The 17,969-nt window shown below is 39.3% G+C and overlaps 1 protein-coding gene across 2 annotated transcripts in view; it reads left to right on the top strand.

The window, feature by feature from the left end:
* Positions 1 to 17,969, top strand: part of ITCH (itchy E3 ubiquitin protein ligase) — an 86,134-nt gene that overhangs the window by 22,288 nt on the left and 45,877 nt on the right. For both annotated transcript variants that reach the window (XM_004585738.4, XM_058679823.1), the window contains exons 5-8: positions 3,294 to 3,418; positions 4,276 to 4,413; positions 10,815 to 10,860; positions 16,722 to 16,879. In XM_004585738.4, coding sequence (XP_004585795.1) covers positions 3,294 to 3,418; positions 4,276 to 4,413; positions 10,815 to 10,860; positions 16,722 to 16,879 — 467 coding nt within the window. The remainder of the gene's footprint in view (positions 1 to 3,293; positions 3,419 to 4,275; positions 4,414 to 10,814; positions 10,861 to 16,721; positions 16,880 to 17,969) is intronic.

Raw genomic sequence — 17,969 nt, 5'->3', positions numbered from 1 at the left:
TTCTTTAATTTAGTTGGTTATGGTATCACTGCTTCCACTCGATAGTAGTTGGAAGAGCCCATTTTCATAGTTCAGAAAGAGTTGTGGCCTTTTTTATAATGTATTATCTACTCTTTTTTTCTAGATTTATTCGATTGAAAGGTAGAATTATAGAGACAGAGGAAGAGACAGCAAGATCTCTCTCCGAGTCTCTTGTGGCACACATGTGGTAGAGGCTCAGATCCTCGGGCTTTCTCAGGTGCATTAACAAAGCAGAATGGGAAGCAGAGCAGCCTGGACTCAAAGTGGCACTCTGACATAGGGTACCAGCCAGTGCAAGCTACAGTTTAATTTGCATTGATTTTTAAGTTAAAATAGTATTTCAGTTACCTGTGTCTCAGATTGGAGGATCTGTGTTCAATCCTGGGCTCTGCTCCCAATTTCGTCTTCTGGCTAATATAGAATACAGGAGGCCGTGGTGAGAGCTTGAGTGATTGGGTTCCCGCCTGACCGTGTAGGAGACCTAGACTGAGTTCCTGGCTTTGGCCCTGGCCAGGATAGTGACATGTGTTTGGAGGGTTGACCAGTGGATGGGAATATGTGCTCTCTTTGTTTCTCTGCCTCTCAAATTAAAAATACTGAAGAATGTAGAATTTTAAAAATAATATAGCACTATTTGATTTGGGGATCAAATGTGTAATTAAAAGTAGATTAACGGGCTCGGCAGCGTGGCCTAGTGGCTAAGGTCCTCGCCTTGATCCCATATGGCCGCTGGTTCTAATCCCGGCAGCTCCACGTCCTCTCTATCTCTCCTCCTCTCAGTATATCTGACTTTGTAATAAAAATAAAATAAATCTTTAAAAGAAAAAAAAGAAAAAAAAGTAGATTAACATGTAAATTAGTTGTTACTTTATCACATATGGATAAATTACTTTCATTTATTTAGTCTTGGAATTCTTGACTTTTTTCCTGAGAGACGTGAACTAGTGACTTTAATGAAAGTTTTATTTGTAAGTGGTGAGATCATATATTTGGAACAGTAAGCTTTTAACATAATACATGCTATACAAATTGTTTTTGATCTTAGTAAATACTGAAACAGATCGATATTCTGTATCTTTAAACAGATTCTTGATGTTCTTATGTTTTAGTATGATTTTGAGCAAATGAATGGACTAAAAAATGTTATACCATCATCTTTAGGCCCATTAATTGAATTTAATGTTTCTTATCTATATTATTCTACCATATGTGTTTCTTTCTACTTTTAATTGGTAGATCAAGTCCACATTAATCTCTAACTTAATTTATAATTGAAGATATAAGAAGCGAGTGAAGCATATAAAAGATCACAGGTCTGTAATGGCCAGAGATGTTCAGCTGAATAATATCCATAATGTCCGTCTGTTTTTCACCAACTTTGAATGTTTATTGCTGTTTACTAGATAGCCACTTCAAAATTTGAGCTGTCGTTTTTTTGTTTTAAAGCTTTGTTTATTTTTATTGGAAAGGCAGATCAGATTTATAGAGAGAAGGAGAGACAGAAACATCTTCCATCTGCTGGTTCATTCCCCAAGTGGCCGTAACGGCTAGAGCTGAGCCAGTCCAAAGCCAGGAGCCTGGAGCTTCCTCCTTGTCTCCCATGTGGCTGCAGGGACCCAAGGCTTTGAGCCATCCACTACTGTTTTCCCAGGCCATAAGCAGGGAGCTGGATGGGAAGTGAAACAGCTGGGACACAAACCGGTGCCCATATGGGATCTTAGCACATGCGAGGTGAGGATTTAGCCACTGAGCCATTGCTGTGGGTCCTAGGTTACAACTGTTAATGCTGTGAACTTCTTAGTGATTTAAGTTAAGAAAAAACAAATTATCTGTGTAGCCCTGTGTGGGAGACCAGATAAAAGCTCCTGGCTCTTGATTTTAGCCTGGTCCAGCCCCAGTGGATAGAAAACCTTGTTCCCTGTAACTCTTTCTCTCAAAAAAGTTAACTAAATCTAAGAAAAGAAAAGAAAAAGCCAAGTCTGAGTGTTTTGGAAATGAGTAATTTAACACTGTGCCCTGAAAGGGCAAGGGGAACAATGTTTAAACTGCTCATCACTGTTAAAATGTGGTAGAATTATAATGATGGAGGTGGTAGGCATAGATAGTCTTCTAAGTAGTAATGCATTTCTTTTGTTGTCCAAAATTTGATCCATAAGGAGAATGAAGTATACAGAAATGCAAACATTTCTGGAGTTGATACTTACATTATTTGAACCATAGGACCATGGTAGATTATATACTCAAGGTGTCCTTACTTCTCTAACCTTTGATATCTTTTATGGAAGTTCAAATTTCTCAAGTTTGGGAAAATGCCATTAAAAAGTATTTTTAAATATGAACATTATTTACATTTGTAATTGAGAGACAGAGAAGGAGACTAACAGAATTCCTGTTCATTGTTCATTTCCCAAATGCTTGAAGCTTGGAATTCAATCCAGGTCTCTCATGTGGCTGGCAGGGACCCAACCCCCTTGAGCCACATCATCTGCTAGTCCCACAGCGCACAGGATGCTGAAGTCAAAAGTGGGTCCCGGAATTGAACACAGGCTCTCGACAATCAGATGGGGTATCTGGGCATCCCAGCTGGCATCCCAAATGCTAGGCTAAATGCTAACCCTGTAGAGTATTTATTAGCATTTAGTAAGGTATGAATCAGTCTGTGTTTGTTTGATAGATGTTTTGGACACCTTATGCTTATATAGATCAGTTTGAAGCTTCGTGTGTCTGATCTTCAAATCATTGTAAGTGTCTGAGAAAATTTAGTATAAATTTTAATAATAATAAACTTCTGTTGAAATTATGGTTCTATCATTTTTATTGACTGAGACCATGGGCAGTTTACTTAACCTCTCTCAGTTTTTGTGTCTGGAAGATTAGAGTGGTAATTGCAGTCATAGGGTTATTATGAAGATGAATGAAATAACCTGAAGTTAAGTAACTACCAGCCACAGAATATTTAATTTGTGAATTTACCTTAAAGAAAAATGAGTTTTCTGAATTTTGAGCTTGTTGCATGAAAAGCAGTTGTCCTTGTCTTGACAGACGTGCATATATTTGTTCCTGTAGTTCAACCAAAAATGAAAATGTCCATGCAAGTGTGTATCCATCAGATTTTCCTAAGCTTTTGGGACATAGCCCATATTGGTATACGCTAAACTATAAAGTGGTACATTAGTAATGCTTTAGACATTAAAGCCTAGGTATAACTTATTGAGGAACCCATTGTAATATATAATGAAAGTAATATTACGCTTCCTTTTCTTTATTTGTAGTATTGTTACCCCTGTGAGTAAATTACATTTTCGTGTATGGAGTCACCAGACATTGAAATCTGATGTTTTATTGGGAAGTGCTGCGTTAGATATTTATGAAACCTTAAAGTCGAACAACATGAAACGTATGTATGTAAAAGTAACAGAAATTGTGTTTGATGGAAATGTGTTTTAATGGAAAAAGTATATATGCCAGACATGTAAAATGACTCATGTACTTTAACAAGAATTTTGAGCTATGTAAGCTGTTCAGCTTGGTAATTCATTTTGAATTCAATGTTTTTAGTAAGTATTCATTTTGTAAATTAATAGTATTAATGTAAAACATAATCAGTTATAGAAAAACTAAAAATATATAGAACAAAGAGGAAAAAATGTAATCCCACTTCAGAGAGACAAATATGAATATGACTAATATTTTGGCATATGTCCTTTCAAATGCTTATTTTAAAATATTTCTTCATTTTGGATGGTTGTAGTTGTATTTACATATATGTCTGTATACATCATAGAAACTTGTAAACATTTGTACCTTGCTTATTTTAATTGCTATTACTTTTTATTATCTTAAAGCATAGTTATTTTTCTAGTCTGCTGTCTAAAACATATTTCTAAGAATTTTCTTTCTTGTTTAGGGCTTATATAATCCACTGTTAGGTTACGTTTCAATTCAGTATAATTGCTGAGTAATGTTTGCTGTCGTGATTGCTCATTTTATGCTGTAGCCTACATCTCAGGGATTAATTTAATAAATGAAGTGATAGATGTTTAGTGGTTTGTATTATGGACTTAATAGAAAATTCTGTTGTCTTTAAAATTAAGTGTTTTGGTGTCAGAAAGCCTCAAATATTTTGTGAAGTATGTAGTATAACATTTGATATGCTTATGCATTCATACATTTTATCCTGATGCTATATTTTAACATCTAAAGTTGCAGAAAAGAAAAAGAGGCCCATTTTTCCCTGTAACTTTTTTCTTACAGTTGAAGAAGTGGTTGTGACTTTGCAGCTTGTAGGTGACAGAGAGCCAACAGAGACAGTTGGAGACTTGTCAGTGTGTCTTGATGGGCTGCAGTTAGATTCCGAGGTCGTCACTAATGGTGAAACTACATGTTCAGAAAGTAAGTGATCACTTTTTGTTTTTTTTTTAAAAAGCTTTTACTTTTAATATTTCATGTTTAATAATACGTAAAGTATTTAATATTTTATTAAAATATGCTCTGTGTAATTATTGCTGTTCCTTTTCTGATTAAACAATAATTTCTTTTTCAAAAAAGAGACTGGTTACTTTCAACATTTTTTAATGCATTGTTTCTGTGGTTCAAAAAACATATTTTTCAAAAATATGAAAAACTAGCCAAGCAAAACGTGAATTATAGTTGGTGCAGTAGTAAAGAATTGATTTATAAAGTGTTTATTCTGGGCCCGGCGGCGTGGCCTAGCGCCGGCCATTGCACTCACTTGGAGAGTGAATCATTGGACAGATCTACCTCTCTGTCTCTCCTCTCTGTGTATCTGACTTTGTAATAAAAATAAATAAATTTTTTTTAAAAAAGTGTTTATTCTGTGTGCCAGCTAGTGTGATATCTGATGTCACACCACCTCTGATGCTAATGACGTAATTTATTTTTTATAGCAATGTCTGGTTGAGGTTCAGTATGACTTACAATTCTTCTTGGTACTACCAGACAACAAATACAAACTAAAATTCATTTGCCATTCCTCATGCATTTCTGTAAGCTACATAAAGAAAGAATTTATGCTGTTAGAGTAACAAAAAATTAAATATGAGATGACATATCTTAAATTTTTGATTTAGAGCTGTGGTCAGTAGAAGTTTCTGGTGGCACCTGAAATTAATGACTGTATCACTAACATTTTTTCATTTATTACCAAAGAGTATTTTCACATGATGTATAGATTTCAGAATCTCCAGAACAAAGCATATTGATGGTTTCCTTACTTATGTTTCAAGAACTTATTTATTTATTTACAGATTGCATTAGGAAGCATTTGTGGTTGTCATGTGCTTTGACATCTGTCTGCTTTGGTGAAAGACTTTGTACTTCCTCTTTGCTTGTTTAATATTTATTTGAATAAGAGTGGCAGAAGGAAGAGGAGACACAAGGGTATCTTTTATTTCCTGGTTCACTGTCCAGATGACCACATTAGCTTTGTCTTGGCCAGGACAAAGCCAAGAGCTTGAAGCTCCCATTTGGGTTGCGCATGTTTGTGGCAGGTACCCAAGTACTTGGGCCTTCATTTGCTATTTTCCTAGGCATTTTAGCAGGGAACTGATTAGAGGTGGAGCAGCGTAAACTGAGAAGTGGTGCTTGGATATGGGATGAAGATGTTTCAGACAGTTTAACTCACTGTGTCACAATGTTGAACCTTACTTCCTCTTTATGATATTTTGAGTATTTGTTTAAATTGATCATTTCTAGACTCTTAAAAACATTATTTATTTTATTTGTAAGTCAGAGTTATATTTCCCATCTACTAATTAACTCCCCAACAGCCAAGACCAGGCTAGACTGAAGCCCAGAATTCAATCTAGGTCTTTCATGTGTATGTGGCAAGGATACGACTGCTTGAACTATCACCTGTTATTTCCCAGGGTCTGCATTAGCAGGAAGCTGGATGGGGAATGCAGCTGTCATTCCTGACTTCAAATGCAGTCTTCCCAGGAGGTGTCTTAACCCCTGTGCAAAATGCCTGGCTTTTATGATGTTTTTTTTTTTTTCCACTTTGTCATTGTTGTTACTTATTTTTTTATTGGAAAGTCGGATATATAGAGAGAAGGAGAAACAGAGGAAGATCTTCCATCCGCTAGTTCACTTCCCAAGTGGCTGCAAGAGGCCAGAGAATGGAGCAACATATTCCAGATTCTAAAAGCAAAAACATTGTTGGCCCAGGATAATGTACCCAGCAAAGCTTTCCTTTGTCTTTGAAAATGAAATAAAATTCTTTCACAATAAAGCAAAGTTAAAAGAATATGTCTTTTCCAAACCTGCCCTACAAAGGATACTTAAAGATGTTCTCTTGACACAGAAAAGGAATAGCGCCCACCAAAAAAACAAAGGCAAATGAGAACATTCCAGTATAATAACAGAAGCGTAAATCAGTGAACAGCCTGTTGCTAAAATGACAAGACCAAATTACTACCCGGTCATATTAACCCTGAATGTAAATGGATTAAACTCAAATGTCATAGATTGGTAGACTGGATTAAAATACAAAACCCATCTATTTGTTGCCCACAGGAGACATATCTCACCAACAAAGATCAGCAGAAACTATGTCATCGATTTTGATTTTTTTTGTTAATTTCATTTCTTCAAAACACTTTATTCTGATTAAATTCTTCAGTGACTCATAATCATACAGTAGCATCATTTTTCTTCAAGAAGGTTCTTGATTTTCATTTCTTCAGCGACACATTAGACATTCAGTAGCATGTTATTTAACTTTATGGCATTGTAAATTTCTGCTTTTCTTCCTATTGTTGATTTTGTATTGTGGCTTTTCATTTAAGGGTATGTATAGTAACTATGTAATGGAGACTGTCATATCCAGATGTGAGGATACAATGCGGTATGCATTTCTACTTCCAGACTAAAAATTGACTCCCAATGAAGCTGTTTATTATATCTTGACAATAGGATGCTGGACTCTGTGATTGTTCATGCCCAAAATGATGGACATAAGATTGTGTATGAAGAACTATACTATAGTAATGATATAGGGGAATTTATTGAGGGGGAGGGAATTGGGGAGGGGATAAGGGAAGTCCCATGATCTATGGAACTTTATCATAAAATGATAATAATAAAAGAAGTAAAATTAAAAAAGAAAAATTTCGAAATTTGGGGCTGATGTAGTGATTCATCTGGCTAATCCTCCTCCTCCAAGCGCTGGCCTTTGTGTTCTGGTTCATGTCACAGAGGACCCACTTCCCATCCAGTTCCCTGCTTGTGGCCTGGGAAAGCAGTCAAGGACGGCTGAAAGCCTTGGGACTCTGCACCTGTGTGGGAGACCCAGCAAAAGCACCCTATTCCTAGCTCAGCTGTAGCCATTGTGGCCATGTGAGAGTGAACCAGCAGCTAGAAAATCCTGTCTTTCCTTCTCTGTATCTTCCTTAACAACAACAAAAAAAATTTATACATATATATATATATGTATTTATCGTCCATTCTAAATAATAATAATGATGATAATATCTCAAACTTTGCCTATTTGACTTGTACAATTTAATGGATTTTAGTGATTTCAGTGACAAATCTATCCTTGTAAATCAGGATTAGAGTATTTTTACCCTTCTTCCAAGGCCACTTTGTGTTTCATGGAAGGAAGTTATTACCTTTCTGTAGAGTAAAAAATAAAGCCAATTAAGATTGTTAAAATTGCCCTCATGTAAGGCGACATTGTGGCCCAGCTGAGTAACCACCTCTGGAGTGCTGCTTGGACGCTTGCTGCCCTGCTTGTGGCCCAGCTCCCTGCTGCTGTGCCTGGGAAAACAGTTGATGGTAGCCTGAGTACTTGGGCAGCTACTACCCATGCAAAGGCCAGGGTAGAGTTTTGGGATCCTGGCTTTGGCTTTGCATAGCTCTGGCCATTCCAGCCACTTGGGGAGTGAACCAGTGGATGAAATAGTTTTGAGTCATTTTTGCCTGTCAAACCAGTCAATTTATATATCTGTTTCCTTAACAAAGCAATTCTTACTCATTTATAGTAAATTCTTTTTGCTCCTCCAGCTCTGGGCAATCAGTAGTCTAAGTTTTATTTCTAAAAATTAGTCTTTTTCTGATTTTATTTTATTTGTTTTTTTATTATTATTGTCATTTTATGGGACTGTTCCATAGGTCCTGGAATTTCTATTACCCCACCCTCCCCATTTTTCCCGCCCCCAGTGAGCCCTGTATTATTACTATAGTATAGTTTTTCATTAACAGTCCTATGTCCATCATTGCAGGCATAGACAAGGCAAAGCGTCCAACATCCTATTGTCAAGTTATAGTTAACAGTTTCATTGGGAGAGATGCAAGCTGCATTGTATCTTCACATTTGGATATGATAGTCTCCATTACACAGTTACTATACATCCTCTTAAATGAAAAGCCACAATACAAAATCAACAACAGGAAGAAAAATAGAAATTTACAATGCCATAAAGTTAAATAACATGCTACCAGATATGATAGTCTCTAGAGGGCAGAGTGTGCTTGAAATCCACCCTGTTCCCACACCGCCCATCTGGGACCTGCTGCTCTGTCTCTGCTCCTGGTCAAATCAAACAGACCAGCAGGATGGGCAGTTCTTTGTCTGGGTTCACCTCCAGAGATCCCAGTGAACACCCCTTCCCACCCTTGTTGCTGGTGGCGTTCAGATCACTGCTCGCCAAATGCTGCTGGCATATCAGTCACTGCAACACCACACCATTGTATGCGCTGCTTTCATGTGTCTGTCAGTCTCCACGTGCCCCACTGCTGTCGTTCTGTCCTCTCCTATTTTCCGGAATGTGCCCTCTCTGCTTCCCACTGGCTGCTATTTCTCCGTCTGGTTTTTTTTTTTTTTTTTTTTTTTTTTTTTTTTTTTTAAGATTTATTTATTTTCATTACAAAGTCAGATATACAGAGAGGAGGAGAGATAGAGAGAAAGATCTTCCATCCAGTGATTCACTCCCCAAGTGAGCTGCAACGGCCGGTGCTGTGCTGATCCGGAGCCAGGAGCCAGGAACTTCTTCCAGGTCTCCCACACAGGTGCAGGATCCCAAAGCATTGGGCCGTCCTCGACTGCTTTCCCAGGCCACAAGCAGGGAGCTGGATGGGAAACAGGGCAGCCAGGATTAGAACCAGCGTCCACATGGGATCCTGGTGCGTTCAAGGCGAGGACTTTAGCCGCTAGGCCACACTGCCGGGCCCTCTCCGTCTGTTTAAACGTGTTCTTACCCTATTCTGCCTTCTTGATTCTCTTCTGAACATTTTGATCCCACATGTGGTCTTTTATGTCTGGCTTTTTAAAGTTCAACATTGACATATTTTAATATATCTTTTTTAATTACTAAATAATTTGTTATGGAATACAAATGCTTCCTTTTGTGTTTATCATTGTTAAAAATGTGTCGTGTGGCATGTCGGCAACTCAGCATATTTTTACTAAATTAATCTGTTAATTTTGCTCTGGGTAAAATAGGAATGATTTTAGTGTTCAAAACCATGGCTGTTTACAAACTATTTTTCTTTTAGTAAGTGGATCTGGACTGTTAAACTAGATCCTTGTTTTTTGCCTTTTATACTTTTTCTTTATTTTTTGTCCACAGTCTGGTTTTGCTGCTGTCAGTGTACAGCCTCTCTCTGACGCGGTGTACTCTGCAGACTCTTAAGACTTAGGTGTGTCCTGTGAAGAAAATGACTGCTGTGGCGTTCGTTTCAGCTACTGTGTGACTCATTTGTACTGTTTCTATTTTTTTAAAGCTGTTTCCTGCATAAGGAAAAACATTACTGGTTTTTCTATTTTCAAAACTTGTTTTGTTGATCATCCTCCTGGTGATCAGTGTTTGTTGTTTTTTTTTTTAACATTTATTTGTTTTTACTAGAAAGGCAGATTTAGAGATTGAAGGAGAGATAGAAAGAACTTCCATTTGCTGGTTTACTCTACAAATGGCTTCAACAGCCAGATCTGAGCTGACCTGAAGCCAGAAGCTTTCTGTGGGTCTCCCACATGGGTGCAGGGACATAAGGCTCTGGGCTGTACTCTGCTGCTTTCCCAGGCCACAGGCTGGGAGATGCGTTGGAACGGAGCAGTCAAGACATGAACTAGAACCAATATGGAATGTCAGTGCTAGCAGATAGAGGATTAGCCTGTTGAGCTATTGTACCAGGATTATTGTATCAGTGTTTTTGAGAAATAACGGACACAGAAAATGGCTAAAATACCAGGATTTAACTAGAATCAAAAATATATTTGAAAAACGGGCAAGTAGTACGTGACTAATATCTTTCACTTGTTGGCATGTGTTATACATAATGATTAGTATTTATGCAAATTTGGTACATCTTTTTTGTTTTGGGGGGTTAAAGATTTACTTATTTTTATTGTAAAGGCAGATATACAGAGAGGAGATGAGACAGAGAGGAAGATCTTCTGTCCGATGGTTCATTCCCCAAGTGAGAGCAATGGTTGAAGCTGTGCCAGTCCAAAGCCAGGAGCCAGGACCTCTTCCAGGTCTCCCACATGGATGCAGGGTTCCAAGGCTTTGGGCCATCCTCGACTGCTTTCCCAGGCCACAAGCAGGGAGCTGGATGGGAAGCGGGGCTGCTGGGATTAGAACCGGAGAAATTTGGTACACCTTAAGTTCTACGTTTTTTTTTCTTCTGAAACTATATTGGATTTATCTAATACATTATGTTTTTCCTAGAAACATTTTTAGTGAATGGTTTTGTTTACCTGGTATATTTACAAAAATAGTTGAAAATTACTCTCTTGAAACTAACTTTCTTTTTGAATTTTATTGATGTTAAAGGTGCTTCACAGAACGATGATGGCTCCAGATCTAAGGAGGAAACAAGGTAAGAGTTTACTGACTCATTACCACAGAGTGCAAAAAGATACAAGGGAGAATAACCAGTCATTAAAACTAAAAGTAAGAGCCCGGCATGGTGGCCTAGTGGCTGAAGTCCTCACCTTACATGTGCCAGGATCCCTGCCAGGGTGTGCACTGCAAGAAATTGGATGGAAGGAAGAGTATCCAGCATGCCAGCAAGGAATTCCAGTATAAAAATACATGCACCCCAAGCTACACCAGACACCTGTCCCATAGATAATAAGTTGGTGCGTAAAATTGGAAATGTGTTTTTACTCCTTTTATGTGCCAGGCATTATGTTGAACATGTTTCTTCCTTTTGCAGTTAATCCAGAAACCTTTCTGCATGGTAGGCTCTGTTGTCTCATTTTGATATGTAAACAGTGGGACTCAAAAGTTAAGGAACTTGCCTGATTCAGTAATATGTTTGTGGCCCAGTCACTAAATCCTCACCTTGCATGTGCTCGTTTATTTCCTCGGCTGCTCTGCTCCCCATCCAGCTCCCTGCTCGTGGCCTGGGGAAACAGCAGAGGACGGTCCAGGGTTGTGGGGACCTGGAAGAAGCTCCTGGCTGCTGGCTTTGAATTGACTCAGCTCTGGTTGTTCTAGCTGTTTGGGGAGTGAACCAATAGATTGAAGAAATTTCTCTCTGTATATCCCTTGCTCTGTACATGTGCCTTTCCAATAAAAATAAATAGATCTTTGGGAAAAAATAGTGTATTTGGTAGAGTAGAAATTTGTACTGTCTTTCCTTGCCACCTAATACTGATGTATCAATTACGTATGTACTTAATCATTAATGAGTAGTGTTTTTTATCATATTTGGTAAATTAGGGAAAAATGGAGGTTTGGGCATGGGAGTAAAGTTTTGGGTAATAACTTTTTATATGTGAACAAATTATTTCCAAGAATGTATGAATAGGGGATTGATGTGATCATACTGTACGTACAGTTAATTTTATCTGACAATGAGGCATACTATAGATTGGATTATATAAAAGCAAAGGAAAGTTAGAACTCTGTGGGAAATGTTGCACATGGTAGCAAGAGATAATGACAACTAGGACTAGGGGATTGGCTGTGGAACTATAGAGGGAGAATGTGCAAGTAGGATCTGTTTAACTTATTACCAAAAAGCACAGGGAAAATAAAAATTACCTGGAAGGATAGTAGCATCACCTATAAATCCAAAATGTAGGCCAAAGAGTAGCCTTAGAATGAGAATTTTATTATGGATCTCTTACATTTAGTCCATAGTTTAATACTGGGAGATAGGAGGTTTGGGACACAAGTTAGAGATTGATTTGGGAATCATTCTCAGGGAAGATCTTGAAAACCATGGGTTGAGATCCTAAGGAGCAATCTGTGAAGAAGGAAAGGAAGGGCCTGGTTCCATGGCCCAGTGGCTAACTCCTCACCTTGCGCAGATCAGGATCCCATATAGTCACTGGCTGCTGCACTTCCCATCCAGCTCCCTGCTTCTGCTCTGGGAAAGCAATGGAGGACGGCCTAAAGTCTTGGAAACCTGTACCCGTTTGGGATACCCACCGGAAGCTCCTGGCTCCTGGCTCCGGATTGACTCAGCTCCAGCCACTGTGGCCACTTGGGGAGTGAACCGGTGGGCAGAAATTCTTTCTCTACTCATTTTTGTAAATTTACCTTTCCAATAAAAATAAATTTTTTTTAAAAAAGGAAAGGAATTAATTAACTACCTATGTAAAGAAGAGAACAATCAAAGTGGGAAGTCAAGATTGCAAAAGCAGGTTCTTGTGCCTTAGCATATTAAACTAAGCCTCTTCCTGCAGCACTGGCATCCCATATGGGTGCTGGTTCAAGTCCCAGCTGTGGTGATTCTGATGTAGCTAATCTGGAGGCTTAAATCCATCGATACCACACCGCCAGTACTAAGCCAATCTGAAGCTGGGAGCTAAGAATCCAGCTTAGTCTCCATTTTGGGGTGGCAGGAACTCAACTACTTGAGTCATCACCTATCATCTTCTACAGTGTATATTGGCCAGAAACTTGGGTGCTACTGTAGGGGTTACAGATATGCCAACTGACGTCTTACCCAGTATGTCAAATGTCACTCCAGTAGTTACGTATTTTAACTATTCAGTGCTGATGGTTTATCTGAAGGAAATAAAGACAAGATGACCCCCCCCAAAATGATTAAGTTATGGAGTTTGTGTTGTGATGTGGCAGGTTGAACTACTGCTTGCAGCACTAGCATCCCATATTGGAGTGCAAGTTTGAGTATTGGCTGCTCTGTCCGACCAGCTCCCTGCTGGTACACCTGGGAAAGCAACAGAAGGTGGGTCACATCCTTGAGCCCTTGTCAGCCATGTGGAAACATGGAATTCTGGATTTCTGGCTTCTGCTTAACCCAGCCCCAGCAATATATTGTTGCTGAGGAGTGAATCATTAGATAGGTCTGCTTCTTTGTCTTTTATTCTGCCTTTCAAGTGAGTAAGATGTCTTGTTAAAATAGAGATTAAACTGTGATGTGTCTATAGGGTATCTTAGGTTCATCGGAATGTTTTAAAATAATTTGGAGACATGCCTAGTACATAACAAACAAAAACCTGCTGAGGATATGAAACCATTGTACATCATGTGATTGCAGTTATATCCAATGAGAAAGATTTGGTGAGAGATATTCTCATAACGTCGTAGTTATTCTAGAGTGTGGGAATATACAATTTTTATTTTGTCATTAGAAAAGTAAAATGCAGCACATTTAAAATACAGAAATGTTTTAGATGGATGAAAAGAATGAGAAAACATCTTAAGCAGGATTCTGGCAATATTTTTGATTGGGCGTATCCTTTTTACATGTTACTAAGATTCTGATTACTTACTTGAGAGGCAGAGTTACATAGCAAGAGACGAAGAGGAGAGAGCTTCCAACTACTGGTTTACTTCCTCACTACCTAAGTGATCACAGCTGCTGGAGCTGGACCAGTTTGAAGTCAGGAGTTTCTTCCTTGTCTCCCATCTGAGTTCAGGGGACCAGGGGATTATTCCATCCTCTGCTGCTTTCCCAGGCGCGTTAGCAGGGTGTCACAGTCTGGCCCAACCTGGCCTCTTCAGATCCTGTTCCACGAGTGTCACATGAGTTCCATGGTCTAGCCTGCTTCAACCTATCATGACCCCCCTGCCCAGCTCTCTGTGCAAACCTGTAGATATTGAGTCCTTCAGGGTTAAACCCAAAAATCCCTTACAGAATCTCTCATGATCCAATTATCGTGCGTTCTGATAGATGATGTGGCCCAGCCCGACATGGCCCATTCCCAGCTCTGACACTGATGATGGGGTACTGTGACCCAGCCCAGGGAGATATTCCCCTTCAGCCCCAACCTTGAGTGTGTCAGTGGACAATGAACAATGCTGTTTAGCCCTGCATAAGTCTGCCATGTGGGCAGGTACCCTGACCTCCCTAGACATGCCCTTCGGCCTCACGTGTCTAAAACCACTCCATCTCTGTTTTCTTACCTACCTCCAAGTGCAGTGGCCCAGTCTGTGAGAAGACTCCAGAAGTCATTCCTTCCCTGCCAAACATGCTCGCAGCTGTTCCTACTCCAGTACGTCCCCAGACCCCTTTGCTGGGCAATCTGCAGTCCCTTCCTCTCCTCCATGCACCAGAGACCAGCGTAGCATGTCCCAATCTGGCATTTACTGTGTACCTGGCATTCTGTGTGTTCCCCAATATTTTTTTAAAAAATAGGCAATTATATTGGCCCACTAGTATAGTTAACATAAACTTTTCATTAACCAGGCCCAGAGTGCTAATCAGCTGCTGGCTGCTTTTCTTCAAACAGTAGAACACTTGCCTAGGTTCTAAGCAGTCTAGGTGGGTGCTACAGTTGTGGGAATGCTTACATCTTAACCACTAGGTCACATGCCTGAAATTGTTGTCTGTCTCGAAAACCAAGAATCCTTCTTTCTAACTGACTAGTAATCTGTTAAGATAGTTTAGGAAGACAGTACTCAGTTTCAGAAAGGCATTATGACTTCAGATGGGTTTGAAGCATAACTTAGGGGAAAACTTAGGGGAAGGGGAACAGTATCAAAACTAACTCTTACTGCATTTAGAATGCCTGCATTCAGCTTACATTCCAAGAGGGTTGACTGATTACTGAACTGTCCCTTAAAAAGAAAAAATAATGATTGATTGATTTATTGATGTGAAAGAGTACACATAGAGAAATAAAAAGCAAGCTACTGCCTGATGGTTCATCCCCAAAATGGTCACAGTGGCTGAAACTGGTCCAAGTCAAAGCCAGGACCCAAGAGCTTCCTGGTCTGCCTTGTTGGCACAGGAACACAAGTCCTCGAGCCATCTTATGCTGCTTTCACAGGCACATTAGCAGGGAGCTAGATCAGAAATGAAGCAGCCAGGAATCGAACTGGCACCCATATGGAATGCCAACATTAGAGGTGGTGGCTTTACCCACTATGCCACAATGCCAGTCCCTGAACTGTTTAATAGTAAGCATTTGAGGATGCCCAAAACAATTCTTGTCATACTTTACTTTCTGTACGTATTAGAGAAAGAGATATCTGATATCTCTTGGTTCGCTCCCCAGATGGCCAGGGCCGGGCTAAGTTAAAGCCAGGAGCTTGGAACTCACATGATTGGCAGGGGTCAAAGTGCTTGGGACATCTGCTGTTTTTCCAGAATGCATTAGCAGAAAGATTAGTTAGAAGAGGATCAGCCAGGACTTAGGCCAGTACTCATAAAGGATGTTGGCATTATAATTGATGGTTTAACTTAAGTTCTGAATTTTATTTTCTTCATGCTGATTTTGAAGGTCCCAGTGTATGGAGTAATACCTGTGGTAGTTTCCAGTAGTAGATACCAAAGCTGTAGCGGAATCATCTCTTAACTGGCAGTTCTTTCAGTCGTTTCTGATCCATTACCAGATCTTCCTTGGGGGAAAGCAGCCAAAATTAACTATAGTAGTGGTAGCTCTCAGTCTGGCATTTCCTTATTCTGTCTCTCCATTTGACATTGTCCTTTTGAAGGGATTATATCTCTTTGTGGGAACTTCTGCTTCTCATTTCAGAATGCCTGTGTCTGAGTCCATGAGTTCAAGTCTTAGCTCTGTTCCAGATTCCAACTTTCTATTAGTGTGCACACTGGGAGGTAGCAGGTGATGGCTCAAATACTAGGGTCTCCTCCAGCCACATGTGCTACCTGGATTGGGTATTGGCTTCCATCTGGGCCAGCCCTTATTTTTGTGGGCACTTGGGAAATAAACAGCAGAATAGAAGATCTCTATCTTGATTTTGGTCTCTGTCTCTGCCTTTCAGAAAACCTAAATAAATAAAAATTTAAGATCTGTGGCAAATTTGCTCTAGGTCATCAGTTTTGAACATTTTGTGTTGCGTTGTACTGGGGTGCAAGAGGAGCACAGTTCGTGAGAGAGAAGTGTTATGTCCTTCTCCTGTCAGCTGTACTTGAGATGTGAAATAATTTTAATAACCAGTGGTAACCAGCTAAACAATGGTGAAGGTATCATGCTTATGATAAAGCATTGGGATTTTGTGAATTGACTTTGTTTCTCTTTATATAAGGCCTTCTCTTAAGATTTGTTTTTGAAATCTGAAATAGAATGTTTTAATAGTTCTGAGTGGTCCCAACTGTTCCTGTGCCCATGAATAACTCTTCTATGTCTAGATTGGCTCTGTGAGTTGTTTGTATAAGACATTAAGAATTGTTTGATGAGGCTGTTCTGAAATTAGGATGATTTCTCAGGCTTATTGAAGTTTCGGTTCTCTTCCTGCTGTTTTTTTTTTTTTCCCTTAAACTCAAAGAGCGTTCATTATTTTCCTCTTCTTACCCAGAGTGAATGCAAATGGATCAGATGACCCTGAGGAGGCAGGGTCTGGCGAATATAGGAGGATCAATGGGAATAATTCTCCATCTCTCTCAAATGGTGGTTTTAAACCTGCTAGACCACCAAGACCGTCTCGACCACCTCCACCTACCCCACGTAGACCAGGTCTGTATTCCAGCTTTCAGTACTGTACTGTATAATGTGCTGGGAATGTCTGGGAGTGGATTTCCAGGTCTGTCAGAAGACACTATTAGGTCATTTTTCTGGCTGTATTTGTACATTTTAAGATTTTTTTCCCAAGTGGTTTTTTTTTTTTTATAGTTAACCAATAAGTAACTTTTCCCTTAATTTTTCTTCACAGAATGAACTTGCTCAGAGAGGAAAAAAACGCATGTACATTCTATGGCCAGTGCTGATAATTTTTGTGCCTGATTGTAAAGCTTGATGTATAGTACAGAATCTCATTGCCTATTCTCATTATATCTTTTTTTCTGATTATATCCTTTTAATGACAATCTTTAAATGATATAATCAGTACTAAATGATAACCAACTTTTAAAGCAAAGCTTATACAGTAAATGAATGTGCTTAAGGTAGTAACATTAGAAAAAATAACATGTGGAATATAATTTTCTAATGAACTCAAAGACATTTTTAATATTTTCAATCTTCTGTTACTTCCCGTTGCTAGTATGTGACCAGAAAAAGTAATTAAAGCAAATATTTTTAGAAATTGATTGCCCTTAAAACTTTTTTAAAATATTTATTTATTGGCCTCAGCGCCATGGCCAGCGGCTAAAGTCCTCACCTTGATTGCCCCGGGATCCCATATGGTCGCCGGTTCTAATCCCTACGGCCCCGCTTCCCATCCAGCTCCCTGCTTGTGGCCTGGGAAAGCAGTGGAGGACAGCCCAAAGTCTTGGGACTCTGTGCCTGTGTGGAAGACCCGGAAGAGCTCCTGGCTCCTGGCTTTGGATCGGCGCAGCACCGACCGTTGCGCTCACTTGGGGGAGTGAATCATTGGAAGAAAGATCTTCCTCTCTGTCTCTCCTCCTCTCTGTATATCTGCCTTTCCAATAAACATAAATAAATCTTTAAAAAAGAATAATAAAATATTTATTTATGATTGTTGGAAATTCAGGTTTACAGAGAGGAAGATCTTTTGTTTGCTGATTCAATACCTAAGTGGCTGCAGCGGCTAGAGTTTAGCCAATTCAAAGCCAGGAGCCTCTTCTCGGTCTCCCACATGGGTGCA

This window comes from Ochotona princeps, chromosome 22 (assembly GCF_030435755.1).
Source record: "Ochotona princeps isolate mOchPri1 chromosome 22, mOchPri1.hap1, whole genome shotgun sequence".
NCBI classification, from domain to species: domain Eukaryota; kingdom Metazoa; phylum Chordata; class Mammalia; order Lagomorpha; family Ochotonidae; genus Ochotona; species Ochotona princeps.
Note: the sequence above shows the minus strand (reverse complement) of the source record. Positions and strands in the feature narration are given on the sequence as shown.